General features: G+C 37.1%; 1 protein-coding gene across 9 annotated transcripts in view; it reads right to left on the reverse strand.

The window, feature by feature from the left end:
- RAPGEF4 (Rap guanine nucleotide exchange factor 4) overlaps positions 1–18,737 on the reverse strand; it is a 339,342-nt gene that overhangs the window by 103,448 nt on the left and 217,157 nt on the right. For 7 of the 9 annotated variants that reach the window (XM_031960441.1, XM_031960443.1, XM_031960445.1 and 4 more), the window contains 4 exons: positions 18,238–18,291; positions 17,813–17,919; positions 11,764–11,885; positions 10,119–10,302 (listed from right to left, as the gene is read on the reverse strand). In XM_031960441.1, the coding sequence (XP_031816301.1) occupies positions 10,119–10,302; positions 11,764–11,885; positions 17,813–17,919; positions 18,238–18,291 (467 nt within the window). The remainder of the gene's footprint in view (positions 1–10,118; positions 10,303–11,763; positions 11,886–17,812; positions 17,920–18,237; positions 18,292–18,737) is intronic. The other 2 variants (XM_031960444.1, XM_031960446.1) reach the window with 1 other exon arrangement.

Here is an 18,737-nt window from a genome sequence, read left to right on the forward strand (position 1 = left end):
ACCAAGTAGAACTTAAAAACTGCACAGAGAAGAGAGTTTAGCTTCACTGGACTTTTAGGAACAATGATGGGTGTCTTGTGCAATTATCCAGTGATCATAAATTGATTAGATGCTGTTAATATGCTAATTATGCTATATCATGATGATACAACTTCAAAAGTAGACAAGTCACCACCTTAAGGGTGTTACATTTTTATAGGGATAGAAATGTATACATTTATTTGAAAATTACAAAATTTAAAGAAGGTGATTTTGTCAGGGCTGAGTCTCTAGCAGCTGAGAACACCAGGAAAAGCCTTGTAGAAAGGGTACTGCTTAGGTATTGTCTTAAAGGACAGAAGGGATTCTAAGATGTGAAATAAGGAGAAGGCATGTATCATTTCAGGCATGTAGAGCAGAAAATGGAAAGGCAAAACAATGAGAAATGGTGTATCATTTATGTAGAACAGTTAAAAAGTCCAATTTGACTAAAACATAGAATATTTAAAGGGGAGTGATGTGTGAATTATAAACTGAAGACAGATTATGAAGGGTTTGAAATGTTAAACAAAGGAGGTTATGTTTAATCCTGGAAGTAAAACAGAGGTGTTGGAGTTTATGAGGAAAGAGACTGACAATTGTCAGACCTCTCAATGTGTACAAATGAATTAGAATGGTGGAAGATAGGATTAGTGGGAGATGATTGCAATAGTCATTGAGAGGTAGTGAGGTCTTAAGTAGAGTGGCAGTTACAAGGATGAGATGTTGTGGAGGTGGCTGATTAGATGTGCAGTTATAAACTTCAGTGACTAAAAGGATGGTAGCACTTTCAAATCAGTAGGGAAGTTTGGAAAAGAGAGGTGAAAATAAAAGAGTAGGTCATTGTTCCCATAGAGGAATATATTCTAGAGGAAAAATAACAAGTTCTTTTTTTGACATGCTGAGTTTGAGATATCTCTAGGACGTCTAGTTCAAAATGTCAAATAGGCAGGTGATGGTGTGGAACTGGAACTCAGGAGAGAAAGTAGAGCCAGATAGAGAGATCAGGGAGTCACTATCAGAGAGAGGGTAACTAACTCCATGGAAGCTCATAAGCTTAGCAAGTGAATGAGGCAAAGGGGAACTGAGGTACCTTCAGGAATGTCTACAGTTATAGGCTGACAAGTCATGCAAAGAGATTGAGGAGGATCTGTCTTTTATGGAGGGGAAGCTCAAAAGAACAGTGTCACAACATCCCCAGAATGGAGACTCTCCCAGGGGGAGGAGTTGAGGTGTTAAGTTCTGCAAAGAAATCAAGGGGTTGAGGACTGAGACAAGACTCCTCAATTTAGCAATCAAAGAGGTCGCTGGTAATACTGGAGAGGGCAATTTCACTTAAGTGATGAGGTGAGCAAACAGTATTTTCTCTATTTCCTTCTTTAAGCATCCTTCTTCCAGCTGGGCTTCTACTTATGACTCTGAAAATGTTGTCACCCCACATATTCATTTATTTCCACTCCACCCATGTCTTTTTCCCAAAGTAATTTTTTAAAAAAAACAACAACAACTAAATAAGTTTCTTGGATAAGAAGCCTTGTTTTCATCAACTTTGTATAAGGTAACCTCCCACAGTCTATAAATAATGGAAAATAAAAACTATAAAATTCAAGGGTCCATTTTTAGGATTATTCCTCTGACTCAGGGATATAACAGCTGCATGATCAAACTGTCATCGTTCTCTAGCGTTTGCCCTCAAACATCCTCCAGGTCTGCACCTGCAAAATGGGGCATTGTGAACCACTCTGTCAGCCATGGCACAAAAAGCTAATTTTACATTCAAAATGTATGTGTTTTTTTCCAATACCAATAGCAACAAGAGCATGCCAAAAAAAATCCCCTGAAGCTCTATTCTGTTTTTTAAACTATAGGACATTCTTTCATAGTTTGACAGATAAAATGCTGCAGTTAATGTAATAAACAGAGAATTTTTCTAAGTAGCCTGTCAAAACAAGTGACACTTTTTTTTTTGCTCGCGAGTCTCAGATTCAGAACAATAGGAAGTACCTTTCAAAGCAACATCTTCATTATACAATCAAATTCTCAAAGTAATCTTCTCATCAAAGAATATTGTGTTATTTCTTTCCTAGTAATTATCAGAGTTCTGCAACCTCTCTGGCAGTGGTGACTATTGTAAAATGCAGCTGTGCTGGGTTGAAAAATTCGAGGGTCCTGCTCAGGTCATAGAGTCAATGTATCTGCTACCTTGTTATGTCCTCAATGGCTGGACAACAAAATGGTCAGTCTTGCCAAGACTTTTAAGGATGTCTTATGTTTTCAGGGTCAGCAGTGAAATATTCAATGTGGCTTAGCTAGAAAAAAGTAATGATAGAGTGTTGATGCTTCTAGCTGAATTTGATCAATTTTCATTCCTCATAAAGGAAATAAATTAGGTATATACAAATAAATAACTTAGAACGTCTGAAGAAATTATTCTTTCTAATAAACAAAAGTTGTTTGGTTTTTTTTAGGGATCATTTTGTTTGGTTCAACAACCAATGTGACTACATGTAAACAAGTATCTGAATATGTAGATTGAAATCTTAGGTGCTTAATAGATACAGCTTTATAAAGCATTCTCTTTTTTGGGCACTTCCAGCTTCCTTGGAATCATCAATACAATAAGTACATCTGAAACTGCTGAATCAAAGTTATAAAGGCCAGTAAAACTCTATTGCTTTCAATGTTGTATATGGAATGTGGATGTAGAAAATTCACAAAATGTCCCAAATCAGAACTTTAGAAAATTGGTGAAATCTAGATTTTTGACTGGTAACAATTAAAATTGAATCCAAAAGCAACTGTTATTGAAGAATCTTTTGGATGCAAAGGGGTTTTATAAAAAATTAATGGTAATCAGTATATTTTATCAGCCTATATTAGATATATCCAAAGGTTTTTGGTTACAATGACCAAACACAGATTGGTACAAAAGGCCAATTCTCTCTAGTAGTCTAAGTCTATTTCTTTGCATAATGTTAGGGGCATGTCATTAAATTTCTCAATGCATTTATTTAAAAATACTAATATTTCTATGCTACGTTGAAGTGGTGAGATTAACTGTAGTTCCTGTAAATATTAATGCTACTAATGTAGTACAAATTCTATCAAGTTCTACTAACGAGATAAATGATTAAAATATTGGACTACTTTGGATCTGCCTGAGGACTAACTTAGTTAAATTCAAAGAAATTCATGTCATAGAGTTAAGAAAGATGCAGGAAATGGTGAAAGTTTTCGTTGAATTCAGAATAAATGAATTTTAACCCCATCTATGAAACCTAGGGAGTTCCCTTTATTTCAATTGGACTATGTTTACTTATGTGAAAGTGGGCTCAGCTTTCATGATCTTTAAAGTTCCTTTGAATTGAAGTATTCTGAGATATGTGACTCAGTCTATATCATATATTAGATGACCTATAGAAATTTAAAAAAACATAGGTAGCATTTAGAGATATATATATAATATATATACATTATATATATATATATATATATATATATGGAAAGAGAGAGAGAGAGAGAGAGAGAGAGAGAGAGAGAGAGAAAGTGTGAGGGAAGGGAGAGAGGGAGGGAGGGAGAGAGGGAGATCATTGTTGTGCAGTCATTTTTGTTGGGTTCAACACTTTATGACTCTATTTGGGGTTTTCTTGGCAAGGATATTGAAGTGGTTTGCCATTTCATTTTCTAACTCACTTTACAAATGAGCAAACTGTGGTAAACAGTTAAGTGATTTGCCCAAAGTTACATAGTAAGTAATGAAGGCCAAACTTGAAGTTATGAGACTTCTAGGCTCCAGGCCCAGTACTTTATCCATTGCTCCATTTAGCTGCCTCAGATAGATACAGACACAGAAGCAAATTTTATATGTGTGTGTATATTTTATTATATATGTATGTGTGTATACAAACATACATGTACACACATACATATATAATTTTTAGTTGACATTGAACAAGAGAAATAAAGTACTAAAAATCAAATCCTCTCATCTAATTACATGTAAGAAGGAATATTTGAGAAAGAGACTGAAACAATTGGACAAAATAGAATTTTGAAATTATATGTATTCTTCACTAATGATAGTAAAGGTTCTATTTCTGTATCACTGGAGATGTGGAGGTGTCCTTGGAGTCTCCACCAGTGGACTGTAAGATCTGGTAGGACTACCAGTCAGGAAAGCTAGAGTATTGGATCAAAAGAGGTCTGTCTTTCTATTGTCCAAGAGCCAGCTAAACTATGTTCAGGGATTGTTTCCCTCTTCTGCTTTGCCTTCTGAAGTACAACCAATCCATTTCTTCTAGGGTAGTCTGCTGGGAGGCTGAAGCAAGCTCCTAGCCTAGGAAATATTTTCACCTCCTTAAGGTGACCCAACTTTTGTCCCCTACAGAAACATAACCTTTGCTATATAACTTCCTTTCCATAATAGGCCTATCTAATAAATTTTTAATTTAATCCTTCTGCTCAACTCCCATCCTTGAAGAAAAAGTTAGAATACTAAGGATAAGACAAAACTTTCAAGGAAAGAGATGTATGGAGAGATTCAGAGGCACAGTCCTCTGGTAAAAACTGAAATACTTTCTCCCTTCCATTGTGCACCATTCTAAACTCCTCTTCCTAAACAGATATACACATAGACATACATGCACACACACATGCACACATACATATTAACATACACATGGCTTATAGGGTGATCTTGGGAAGGAAGGAGGTGGGGAATTCTACCTATGTCTCTGGGCTGTTCACTCTCCCTACGAAATAGCACCTGGAGAGTCTCTCACTGTCTGAACTTAGGGCCTAGATCACCAGGCCTTCTTTCCCCACCGTAGGCTGGCTTAGAGTCTAGGTCAAACTAGTTTTGGTCTTTGCCCAGGTAACCTAGAGAGACAGTCATGCTATTCCCCCCCAGGTGTGAGCTCTCACTCCTACTCTAACTACCTTTTCACTGACTACATCACCACTAGGTCCTGGTTCTACCCTACCACTTTGTAAAGTCCCATTCTTGCCTTCTCCCCTAAAGGAATGCAGTCTCTTATCATTAGCCTTTTAAGTTTTCCCACTCTCAGGTAAAAACATTCCCTTATCTCATGCTGGAACAAAGCTCCAACAGCCTCCACCTTCATTATGGCTTTAAATAACATTCTACTTTCATGCCATGAAGGTAACCTTGGATTTTACATGCGCACACACGTGTACATATGCACAGATATGCATGTTTATTTAGTTGCTTGTACATACTTGTTTACATTTTGCCTTTTGTATTAGGCTGTGAGCTTTTTGAGAGCAAGGACTGTTTTTTGCCTTTGTTTGTACCCTCAGCACTTGGCACAGTCCCTGACACAAATTAGATGTTTTATAAAGGCTTGTTGACTTGGCTTGAAAGGTTATGAAAAGGAGCATAAGCACTGGAAAGTTCTTCCAGGTTGGAATGGCTTTATGGGCTCAGCCACATGCTTCCACATGAAGACCAACCTATGTTCAGAGAAGCTCAGCGCCAGAGAGCTGATGGCCAGGGATTGAATTTAGGGATAAGGGGAACTTAGCAATTCATAAACCAACTCTTAAGATGTGGGCCTGTCATTTGCACTGGGGAACTAAAATGAAATCAGAGGGCCTTTGATCATCATGAAGCTTTCACAAGTCTAGGTTGGTAAGTCACTGGGAAGGCCTGTACACATACACATACATACATATATTTAAAAGGTGAGTTTTAGCTATAGCATGATGATGGGAAGAAGGAAGGAAAATATCCCCAATGTGTAAGAAATCCTGGACAAGCAAAGACAGAGTTGGAAGAAGGATAAAGAAAACTTACTACAACAGAAGGCATTTTTTTTTTGAGTGATGCAATAGTAATAAGTGAAAGAGGCCCTTTGGAGCTCATGGAAAGGGAAATAAAGATGATTTAGAGCAGAAATAGCTAACCTGAAGTCCACAGTTTTGAGCAATCCCCAAGAAGTTCATAAAATTCCCCAGTGTGTCTGGAATCAAATTAAAATGTAATTAAGAAATGCTTAACAAGATAAATGAAAATGTAACACAGATAATGTTACTTTGTGGTTTTTTAATTCAACATGCCAACTGCAGGGATCTCTATCTAAGTAAATTTGATGTCATTGATCTAGAAGATGACATGGAGTTTATAGAAAGTTCTGATAGGAGATATAATGGGAATAACATAGGCACATACACACACATAAATATATACACTTAGATACATATTAAAATATATACAAATATAAACATGCACACATATATGTATGTAAATATATTTGTGGAAAGGATCAGATCTATGATGCCCTAGATAGTTGGAATTTCCAATGAGGAAGTGCAAATCAGCTCTACTAAGTAGCTTATGGTCGGTCATATAATTTCCCTATACTACTGACCTAAGGCAGTACGTATGTATGTATCACAGATGCCTTGAGACCAAGTCCTCCTGATGAGTCAGTTCTTTATGCTGCATCTTTCTGGTAAATAGATAAATCATTTTGGTAGTTTGGGGTATGATTAATTGGAAGGAGGGAAATGAAGAGTCTCATAAAGACAGTATTTAGATAGTTGGTCTGAGGAATAGATCATTCTTGGATTGAGCTCAGGGAATATATGAAGAATACAGTTCAGTAGCCTAGTCTGGGACACACCAATAATAACTGTAGGCCAGACTAGTGATTCAGTGACAACTTTTACATCTGGCTGGCACTAGTTTTAGGGTGGAGAGATGATTTCACTTTTAGCAGGAAAACATCTGCCTGTATGTGGATAGCTTCAGAACAATTTGCCAAATCATCCCTAAGTAGAACACAGCTTAATTAAATTCAACAAGAATTTATTGAGTGCCTACTTTGTGCAAAGCACTGAGGTTAGAAAGGTGAAAAGAAAAATTACACCTCCCTACCCTTAAGAAACAAATAACTGTAATGAAGAATTAGAAAATGATTAAGTAATTAGGAAATGTCAAACAGAGGCACCTAAAAAATTCAAAGAGGGAGGATCACTTCTAGCTGGAAGGATCAAGAAAGGCTTCACATCATAAAGAAGGGAAAGGGACCTGTATGTGCACGAATGTTTGTGGCAACCCTCTTTGTAGTGGCTAGAAACTGGAAACTGAGTGGATGTCCATCAGTTGGAGAATGGCTGAATAAATTGTGGTATATGAATATTATTGTTCTGTAAGAAATGACCAACAGGATAATTTCAGAAAGGCCTGGAGAGACTTACACGAACTGATGCTGAGTGAAATGAGCAGGACCAGGAGATCATTATATACTTCAACAACAATACTATATGATGACCAGTTCTGATGGACCTGGCCATCCTCAGAAATGAGATCAACCAAATCATTTCCAATGGAGCAGTAATGAACTGAACTAGCTACGCCCAGAGAAAGAACTCTGGGAGATGACTAAAAAACATTACATTGATTTCCCAATCCCTATATTTATGCCCACCTGCATTTTTGATTTCCTTCACAAGCTAATTGTACAATATTTCAGAGTCTGATTCTATTTGTACAGCAAAATAGTGGTTTGGTCATGTATACTTATTGTGTATCTAATTTATATTTTAATATATTTAACATCTCCTGGTCATCCTGCCATCTGGGGGAGGGGGTGGGGGGGTAAGAGGTGAAAAATTGGAACAAGAGGTTTGGCAATTGTTAATGCTGTAAAGTTACCCATGCATATAACCTGTAAATAAAAGACTATTAAATAAAATTTAAAAAAAAAAAAAAAAGAAAGAAAGAAAGGCTTCACAGAAAGTCTTCTATTTCCTTGAAATCTTTATGCCTTTCCTGCTGTTTCTTACATAGAGACTCTTATTCCATCTGTGAAAGTGGTCTTTCTAAAACTCAGGTCTGACTATGTTGCTGTCCTACTTGGCTCCTTATTCCTAATGGGATCAGATACATAAACCTCTCTTTGGTTTTCAAAGCCCTTCATAATCTGCCCCAACCCCTACCTTTCCAGTTTTCTTATACCTAATATACATACACTCCTTGCCCCATCATCCACATCCCACCTACCTATGATCTGGCTCACAGACCTCCACACACCAAACTGGTACCCTTGCTGTTCCTCCTCACTTCAAACATTTTCTCTAATTTCTCCCCATACCTGCAACACTCTCCCATTTCATTTCTGCTCCCTGGATTCTCTGGCCTCTTTCAAGTCCCAGCTGAAACCCAACCTTCTAACAGAAGCCTTTCCTGATTCCCCTGAATTCTAGTTCATTTCTTCTGTTGCTTTTTTCCCAATTTATCCTAATTATGCTTTGTTTGTACTTATGTTTGCATGCTCTTTTTTCCTTTAGACTTTTTTTTTAACCTTTCTTTATATTCTTTGCACAGAGTCTAGCACATAGTAGGTATTTAATACATGTTTTTTGAGTGACTTGACTGATAGAAGTAGCATGGCATAGTGAAATGAATATTAGACTTAAAATCTAGTCAACCTGAATATAAATGCCATTGCTCTCACTCACAGGATTTTAGAGCTGTTGGAGACTCTAAGATGTACTAATCCAAACTTTTTAGTGAGGTCCAGGCAGGCCAAATGACTTATTCAAAATTACATACATACATATATACAAGATCTACAACGTTACATACAAGTAGTAGAATATAGATCGGAATATAGGTCTTCAGGCTCCAAATTCAGAATTCTTTGTTGTAAAACAATTGTCTCCCTATTTTGTAGCCTATGGAAAGCAAGACAAGTCATCTTATAGCCCTGAGCCTCAGTTTCCTCATTTGTAAAATGATAGTACTTATTCTAATTGTTTCACAAAACTATTGTTTAAAAGGTAGTTTTAAAATTAATTTTTATTTATTCCAATATTAGCAAATACTAAAAAAGAATATTTCCATAGAAAAATAAAGAAGAAAAGATTATATGTTAATCTTTATTTTATAAAAATCTTCAATGATAATTTCAAAGCTGTCCTACTTGTCTGGGTTTCCTTTAATTCTTCCGAATTCTGAAATTCCTTCAATTCTTTTCTGTGCATATTTTAAAAATGCTTCAATGCCCCCATTTTTTTTTCTTTTCTCTCTTTTTTCTGTTGGCAACTGTATCATTAACCCTACTCTCCCTCCCTAATTCCACACCTTCATTCAAAATTCTTGAAATAAATAAGCATAGTGAAGCAAAACAAATCCTCATATGAGCTGTGTCCAAAAACATCTCTCTCATTCTGTCATTCACTTGGATCTCAACCCCCTCTGTTAAGAGGCAAGGCAGAATGCAAGAATGTGCTTTGTTAAAGTTGTAAAGAGCTGTGAGAATAGGAGCTATTAGTATGATGGGATTTCTCAATAAAATGTGTGCTAATTGACTTAAAGGATGAATTAATCTTCGACGCATAATGCAGCCCTAATGCTGAGATGCACAGTGCAAAGAGAAGTTAGCTTCATAGCTCAGGAATATCTCTGTTCTGGTTCTCCCTCTTACATAAATGGATTGTGCAACTCTAGGAAAATTTTTTAGCCTCTCCAGGCTCCTTATCAACTTTCTCTGACTCCAAATTGTTGAGCTGTTGCCAGATCTCCCAGTAGAATGAGTTTCCTTACATTGGTGAAATCACAGAATTGACCAAAACCCAAACCAAACCCTGCTAGATAGTTGGTGATTAGGTTGGATTGTCTGGAATGGATAGGAGGAGCAACGAATGGAGTTAATAAGGCAGAGAAAAAAATAAATCATGGTGTTGTCTTTTTTAATGACTGAAAGCAGATGACCGATTCTATTCTGATTTTCTCAGTCTGGTAGCATTAGTGAGGAAAGGACTGGCTATAGCTTGGCAATGGGACAGTCCCGGACACCCCACAGATACACTAGATGACCTAAGGCATTCAGTACACAAACTAACCAGTAAGAATCTCTGTAATTTCATCTAAGTCAGAAGTGAATTGAAGGTGCCTGGTTTAGGAAAAGCAGATTAGTGTGCAACAAATCCCATGAATATTCCTTTGTTCTGTCAGGGAGGGCAGGGCTTTGGAAATAAACACTTCCTCCCACTCAGTAAACCTTATGAGGCCCCCACCCCCAGGCTGCTTAGGTAACAGCCTAAAATGGGTCAATTCTAATTTTCTCACTCACGGTTTCCGAAGGATCATCCTCATATGTGCATCAGGTCCCATCTGCGACAGGAGCAGCATGGTGTCCTGCAGCTCCTCATCACATTCCTTCTTTTCTTCCTCCGTTGGCAAAGGGGCATCCTCATGCTCGTCATCCAGAAATCGATAAAACAAATATTTATCTTGGAAATGGTGTTCCTGGTCCACTAAGGGCAGCATGGAAGAACAGGATAGCTCCCGTTACACACCTGACTCAGAGACCCTGCCCACTCTGTGCAGGGACACACTGGGTGGCTGTTGCAATTCAATAAAAACAAACGAAACTTCCCAAGCAAGCAGAACCAAATGGCAGCTAAATGATGAAGCTGATACACCCTTCTGATGTCTGCCTTGCCCAGTGTTTTGCAGCTGGAATGCATTACCTCCTATTTGCAGTCATGAGGACCATCTACATCCTATTCTGACACACCTCTCTCAAGGGATTTCCCTAAAATTCCCTTTAGGAACACTGGCCAAATTCTGTCAAGCAAAAGAATGACTGGTAGCCAAGTTTTGAGGATACTGATGAGTTTTGTCCAGTAAGAACCGACTCTCCATTTGGTATATGAAAGGTAGCGAAAGGTGTAGTTGTCCATTCAGGGCTTATTCATTATTTAAAGGATCCTAAACCAGGATCTATAATTTTTTTAAAGTACTTATTCCTTCCAGAGCAGACTTTTTCCCTTAATTTTTATTGTTAATGTATTTTACATTTGTATAAACAATTTCAAGTAAAAATTACAGAAGGTCCCTGTGGAGGATTCTCTCAGTCCAAACTCTTGAGAAAAGAGGAAAAATTCTTTCTGCCTTGAATGTTGGCAAAAGAATTTAGACCTTGTATGGGCCCAGAGTGAGAGTGAGCCCGGGAGACTTCATCACCTACATGTTAGCCATATTTCAGACCCTGAGGTTACTCCAGCACTGTCAGATAATACAGATTAGGGTTACAAATCATTCCCCAGGCCCTTTGGTGTTGCTGAATGGATGTAGTCGATGTTTGATCACTTTACTGAAAATTTCTTAGCACAAATTTTTGCTACCTCAAAGCAATACCACCTCTCCTCCAGTCACCAAATATCTATTGTCCCTGAAAATGGATCACAGGGGCATAGGAGCCCTGGGTAGCATGTGTTTCTTTGACAAAAGGTTTATGATTTTCAATGAGGTCATACAGTAGGTCCACAGATGGATTCTCTTACACAATGCTGCATTTAAAAGCAGCTTTTAAATTCATTACCTACTTTTATGTCATCAGCCCAGCAGCACATTTCATGCTCTAAAGTTGGTCCTACATCAGAATGGCTGTACAATGCTCACAATATAATCACACTATCAATGGACCATGAATACAAACTAATAAACATAACTGGAACTGATGCCCTTGGGTTACAATTTCATTTTCCTTTCATTTATCCTCCTGAGTTAGGAAGGGATAATGATGGAACTCAGCAATCAATATTATCCAGTGGCTGAATTTGTATTCCTAAAAGAAGATGTTAGTTCTGCTGATTCCCTAATGCAATCATAATTCTTTTTTTTTCCCTTTGGAGAAGGAAGAGCTATGTAAACTCTGAAAGACAAGGTGGAATTTGCTACAGTATTTTCCAGTAACTCAGTTTTAATTTTACCATGATTGAGAACACCTTCTTCTAATAGAACTTGCCACATGCCCACAGCCTGGGCCCGGGAATGAACACATGGAGTTTGTTGTATCATCCAGTCGACCAATTCTGTTCCCACACAGCATTGCCTATGGGGAGACAAATGAATCCATCAATTAAATACCATTCAACAAACATTTATTAGGCAACTAGTGTTACAAGGGAAAGGGCGACATCGCATGGCCTCAGAATTAGGAAAATTTCGGTTCAAGGCTAGACACTAACATGTACTGACTTTTTGATCAAAGGAAAGTTACTTCTCTTCTCAGAACCTCAGAAAAGTTTCGAATATGTGTACTATAAGTTGAAAAACAGTTGCTGAATTACCAAGAAACTTACAGCAATGAAATCACAGGAGTAGATTCTTTTACCACCTGTCCCCCGAAATGTTGTTGGTATTACGCTAAGGACTAGAAATTGAGAGAAAAGCATAATAATGCTCAAGTTTATCTTCTATTAAAGGAAAATAGCATTTATACAGGTAAACCAGCATTAAATATTTAGGAGCATGTATGCACACATGTATACAAACATAAATGCAGACATACAGATACATATGTTTTAAGTACATGTGTATGAATATAAGCACATATATGGAGATATATAAATATACCATATACCCACATATGTATGTATTTAGAGCATACACTTAGATGTGTGTATAAACACATATGTATGTGTATTCATGTATATATGTGTATCTCTAGACATGCATACACAAGTGTTCCAGGGTTCCAAAGATCTTCATGCAGTTTTAACCTTTGATTACTTCAGTGATATTTTAAAATAATTTAATAATAAGTGTTAATAACTTTAAACTGCTCTAAGACTTTTGGGATACCTTACATATACATACAAAATACTAAGAGAGTTAATTCTCTATTGCCTTGAATGTCGGCAAAAGAATTTGGATCTTGTATGGGCCCAGAGTGATAGTGAGGGACAGTAATCAAAAAAGGGCTCATGCTAGAGATGATACTTGATTTGAGCCTTAAAGGAAGGTAGGGATTTTAAGGGACAGAAGAAAGAAGGTAGATTCCATTAAATTCTGAATTCTTTGGAGGCTAGGACTGCCTATCTTTCTTCTCTGTTTTCTCCCCCAAATCTCCAGTGCTTAATTGGTGTCGGGGACATAGCATGTGCTTAATAAATGCTTACTCAGTGAGGAATTGACAGATCATTCCAGACACAGGGATGTTAGACAGCAAATGCAAAGACACAGAAATAAGGTACCCAATATTGCCTATGGGGAATATTAAGTAGGCCTGATAAGTAGAAACAAGGAGAAATCAGGTTAAAATAAAATCAGGTTAAAAAAAGGTCCTGCCTTCCCTTCCCTCTATCACTTTAAAATACTAGTACAGATAAATTCAGTGTGATGTATGTCAGTTTTGGAAACTCTTGCTCAACAGTTTCCCATTCCCGACTCAAGGCAATTATGAGAAACCTCCAAAAGTAATAGTACAAGCTAAGAAAGACAACACAAAAAACCCACTCCATTCTAAAGCTTAAGAACAGTAAAGAAAGCAGTATTATCTGATAGGCTCATTGTTCAGCAGAGAGAAACCAGATATTTGGACAAGTCCTAGTAAACTTCTATGCAAAATAGAAGAGGCCAAAGTGCAGATCGACTTCAATTGGAAGGACTTAGGATGAAAGAGTGAAGGTTTGCAGAGCCCCATGAGCTGTTCAGATGAAAGATGCTATACAAGTAAGATTATGCAGCAGTTTATGTTTTCAAGTAATACTCCTTATCTTCCTCATGAGGGAATGTTGGAAGAAACAACTAATTAGAGGTGATGCAAATCACTTTGAAAAAAAATTCAGTGTAATGAGAATTGCCACTTCTACAGTATCTTTCATCAGAAGAGCTCCAAACAGCTTCTGTACATTTATTTACTCATTAATTCCTAGAATATCTTTCCTTGTGAATAGGAACTAAAAATGGGCCAATCTCCTTAGCTTCCCCCAAAAATATTGCAAAGAAATTCAGGGATTGCTTGTGGGATTAACAGGAACCTCACAGGCTTTTCTACCATCACTGGTCAAGAGAGACCAAAATGAATACTGGTCCTACTGATATTCCAGAGGATGTTCAGAAAGAGATGATCAGAAAGCACTTGGATATCCCACTACTGTCTATCTGTACTGAAAAATCACAAGCAAATCTCAAGAAAGCTTGGAAGCTTGCCTTGGAAATGAGATGTGATATATTGTCCTGAGACAATTCTGAATTCTTCATCATGCTTCAGGAAGCTCATTATTGGAAAAAACCTCATCATCCTTCAAGATACCATTCGTCTTGGTACTCTACCTCATCACAGTCTTTTGCCTATCTTATTAAAGAGTGGAACCATGAACTCCCAAACTCCCATGGAGCTAATTTCAGTACAAGTAATTTCTCATTTGGCAGCAATACTCTAGTACAGTTCTAACTTTTCTATCATGCCCTTCAAGCCTAAACAACTTGCTTTTCAGCTTCCTTTTGTATCTTTTTTTTTTCTGCTATTAGGGCATAAGCTCCTTGAGGGTGGAGATTGTATTCCTGTTTTTGGTTTTTGTATTTTCAGTGCTTAGCATAGTGAATAGTACTTGGGAGATGCTTAATAAATATTTATTGACTACTGACTAGATGTGACTAGAAAATGTGCAGACCTAAAGGAGATTCATTGATCTTCCTGGACTATACTCCCTAAGGGGAATGGGTTAGTTCCAAGATCCCACCAGGGTCTTTTGATTATCTGTGATAAAGTTCCAGGAAAAGGTTATGAATGTAACAGGTCAGAACTAAGGAAAAGAATGCTAAGCTGGCAGTTAGAATGCTCTCTTGTGTTTGCCAGTAACTAGTGCGTGACCTTTAGAGGATCATTAAGATTCTCTAGCTCCCAGGTATATCATCTTAATAAATTAAAAGGTTGTTCAAGATGTTCTCTGAAGTTCTTTCTAGCCATAGCACTCTATATAGCTTTATGAATTTCCTTAGAAACTGTCGGTACTACAGAAGCAGATCATATCTAGAGAGTGATTCTTGGGAAGGTTAATTGTATTAACAGGCATTAGAGGCAATTAAGCATCTAAAATGATGAGAAGAGGTACAGAGGACCTAGAATCTTTAAAATATCTATAGGTTTGAGAAAGGAGATAAGCCCCGCCTCTTGTGTGGGGTTCACCTCCTGTGATTATTTTATTATACCAGGGGTTCGTACTGGGGAGTGGGAGGAATTCATGAACTTGTTTTTGTTTTTTGTTTGTTGGTCTGCTTGTTTAATATATATTGACAATAGTAGATAAAATGCAAACTAGTGAATTCAAATTTGGCCCCAGACACTAGCTGTATAACTCTTTGCCTCAGTTTCCTCATCTGTAAAATGAGCTGGAGGAGTAAATGGTAAACCACTCCAGTATCTTGCAAAAAAAAAAAAAAATGGAGTCCTAAGAGTCAGATAGGACTAAAACAGTTGAACCACAATTTTAGGATAAGTGATTTCCTTTTGAATTTGTATTTTGAAATTTTGTATTTTATGAATTTAAAAAGATTATTCTGTATGGAAATATGTTTAAAAAGACTGCACATATTTAACCCATATCAGATTGTTTTCTGTCTTGAAGGAAGAGATAAAGGATGAAAGGAGGAAAATTTGAAACGCAATGTCTTACAAAAATGAATATTGAAAATTATCTTTACATGTATTTGAAAAAATAAAATACCATTAAAACAAAAAAAGAAAATGGCATCTATTTTACTCTTTTACAATATCATCTGTATAGAAGAGGAGCTTAACTCTGCATTCTCCTGGACTCCTGAGCACAACAATCTGCATATAGTAAGTGATTGAGAAATGCTTCCTGAGATAAATTCATTAGTTGATTTGCTTTGCTTTGGATGTATATATGTAACTAGTACGATATCTAGCATATAATAGGTGCTCAATAAATGCTATTTGATGTGAAAAAAAATTATTCTGAAAAGGGAAGCCTGAAAAAGGATTCAGCAGATAAGGGTTCCATGATACAAAATGAGTTAAAAATACCTGGATTATGCTTCCATCTCTGCAAAATGAGACCTACATAGTTCTCAAGGTATTTCTTATGCTTTTTTAAAAAATAAATTCAATTCAAAAAAGCATTGTTAACTATCTAATGTATTCAGGACATTTAATTCAGCATTGTAGACACAAAGATAAAATGAGATACAAACAGCACCATTCCTCAAGTAGTTTAAATCAAATACATTGAGATGATCTCTCTCCTATTCATATAAACAATCCTCTATCCATTGGTAATTAATGTGGGGACACAATGTGGGGACCAGAGACTATGGGACTATGCAACAGAAGGAAGAAAACATGCTAAGTATCTGCTGTGTGCCAGCCACTGTTCTAAGTGATTTACAAATACTTGTTCATAACGGTCCCCACAACAACTCTGGGAGGCAGATGCTATCATTAAGTCCATTTTACAATAGAAAAAACTAAGTGACTTGTCCAGGGTCATATAATTACTAAGTATTTGAGACTGGATTAGTTGGAATAGTGAAAGACTTACGATACTCTCTGCCAGGTCCTGGAATAAGAGCAAATGGGTGTGTGCCATGAAGCTCTTTGTTCACTTTCCCCCCAGTCTCTCCCTGTTCCTCATCACCAGCAACATTTACCTTCATAAAAACACAGGAATGGTTGCTAGTGAAGAGATGAATGCTCTAGCTGTCTCTCAACTCACAGGAAACCTTCTGCTGCTATCATGGTGACTCTGGAGGGGAGGAGAAACCCTAAGCTACTTATTTCTTTCCTTCTGTAGTAGTGAGAATAGTGGAGGCAAGCAACTGAGGTGATAGGGTTAGATGTATTGGTACTATGGAGAGAGATGTCAAAAAACTAAGGGAAGAGCAACTAAGTCGCCTGAGCTCACTTTCTTCCCATTTGCATTGTTAATAAAGAGAAGGCATAATTTCTGCACTCCAGGAGCTTACAACCTTAAAGACGACAGGGAAAAAATATATTGTGATCTCTGACTTCCAGTTTTCATTCCTTCTTCCCCAAAATGTTTTATTCCAACAAACTCTCCTGGGGATGAGCAGAAAATATAGGAAAGCATAATCACTCGCTTTAAATCAGGAAAATAAATTACAAATCAGGTGAAGCCCTTTCAGCCATGTGAGATTTGGGGAATATCATGATGGCCCAAATATACAGAGATATGCTTTGTGAATGAATAGTTTGGCATTGTTTAAAACTATAATAAAAGATCCTATCTATATTTTAAATGTAAAGGGATGGTTAGCTAGACAAGTTAAGGTCTTTGCAGTCTTCAGCCCAAGAGAATTAATTTAAAAGCAAATTAGCTCAAGAATTAGGTCTGAGCAGCCATGTTTCTGTTTAGTCATGTACAACTCTACTGACCCCATTTGGGATTTTCTTGGCAGAGATACTGGAGTAGTTTACAATTTCTTTCTCCAGCTCATTTTACAGATGAAGAAACCGAGGTAAACAGGATTAAATAATTTGCACAAGGTCACACAAAAAGTATCTGAGGCCAGATTTGAACAAAGAAAGATCATTTTCCTAACTCTGAGACCAGCATTCTATCAACTCTGCCACAAGTTGCTCCTTAAGAAGACTTTAAGAAGCCTTAAGCAAAGCACTAAAAAGGTGAGTTTTGTTTGTTTTTAATGCCCAAAACAAGCATGAAAAATTAGACTTGGGACAAAAGACAAAAATTCAGGAACATTGTGAGAGATCTCTGCTGGGAAGACTGAAACCTTAGAAGGCATGTGTGAGCAGGAGTAGGGGAAAGAATGTGAAAGAAAGTCACCCTGGCATGCTAATGACTGGAAGTGCTGCTAGCCCCCTGTAAACCTGGTGCACTAGGATCAAGCCCTGTTGCTCTGTCCTAGAGCTCTGCTTGGAAGATATGTAGGCATTCAGAAAAATATTTATTGTAAGTGAGAGGTTGGCTACACAGTAATATCTGTGACACACTTTAGTGGATCTTCATTGGAACTTGGCAGTTCACAAACCTGTAAGTCTTTAGGTGGTATTTGCGATCTCTGATCATGTGAGGTGCTCGGGAGAGGATAGCATTTCGTAAAATTTTCCCAGCTCTGAGGATCTTCTCTGAAGGGACCTAGATTTTAATTAAGTGGGCAGAGAAATGAACAATGGGAAAGAAAAAAAGGAGATTAAAGACAGAAAATTGAACAAATTCAAAAGTTGCTTTCAAATCTGATCTCTTGGCTTTCTTTCAAGTGAAAGCCACTCATATACTTACAGTGTCCATCTGGACAGCACATAATAATAAATACATATGAGAGAGAGGCTCTGGATATCACTAACAAGTACAATGATCTTTTCCTCACATGTTATTTGACAAACAGACTACCTTGCTTATGTTTACTTTAAATCTTAGACCTTTTAGCTAGACAACCCACCTACAATCCATTACCTGAGTAATGGTTTTAGCAGGACGAAGAGGAACGTGAGGTTCTATGAGGGGTGTCTGAAAAATAAAATGTCAAGCAAAAGAAAATTTTTAAAAGTTAATTAAAAATAATTGTGGATTGGGAGACAGCAAGAAACAGCAATTTCACTAAAACTAAAGAGTTTAATAAGATTAAAAAAAATATAACAGTCTGAGATAAATCCTGCCTGGGAAATATGCATGCTGTGGGCATTCAAAGGGCAAAATTAGAGTATTTTATTTGCCAAGATTTAAATAGAAATTATATAAAACATGGAGAACCAAACAAACAAGAATGATTGGATGTTGGTGTGCTTAAAGTAATGGCAATGAATGCCCACTCAGAACATGGCAAACATCAAAGTAGAATAAAAAGAAAAACAAGATAAACATAAAAAGAGATTAAAATGCCAAGCCCCAGAGAAATAAATATTGATGGTTTGGGGAGAAAAAGCATTTCCTTCTCTTTCTAGAAATTCAGATTT

This window comes from Sarcophilus harrisii, chromosome 3 (assembly GCF_902635505.1).
Source record: "Sarcophilus harrisii chromosome 3, mSarHar1.11, whole genome shotgun sequence".
NCBI classification, from domain to species: domain Eukaryota; kingdom Metazoa; phylum Chordata; class Mammalia; order Dasyuromorphia; family Dasyuridae; genus Sarcophilus; species Sarcophilus harrisii.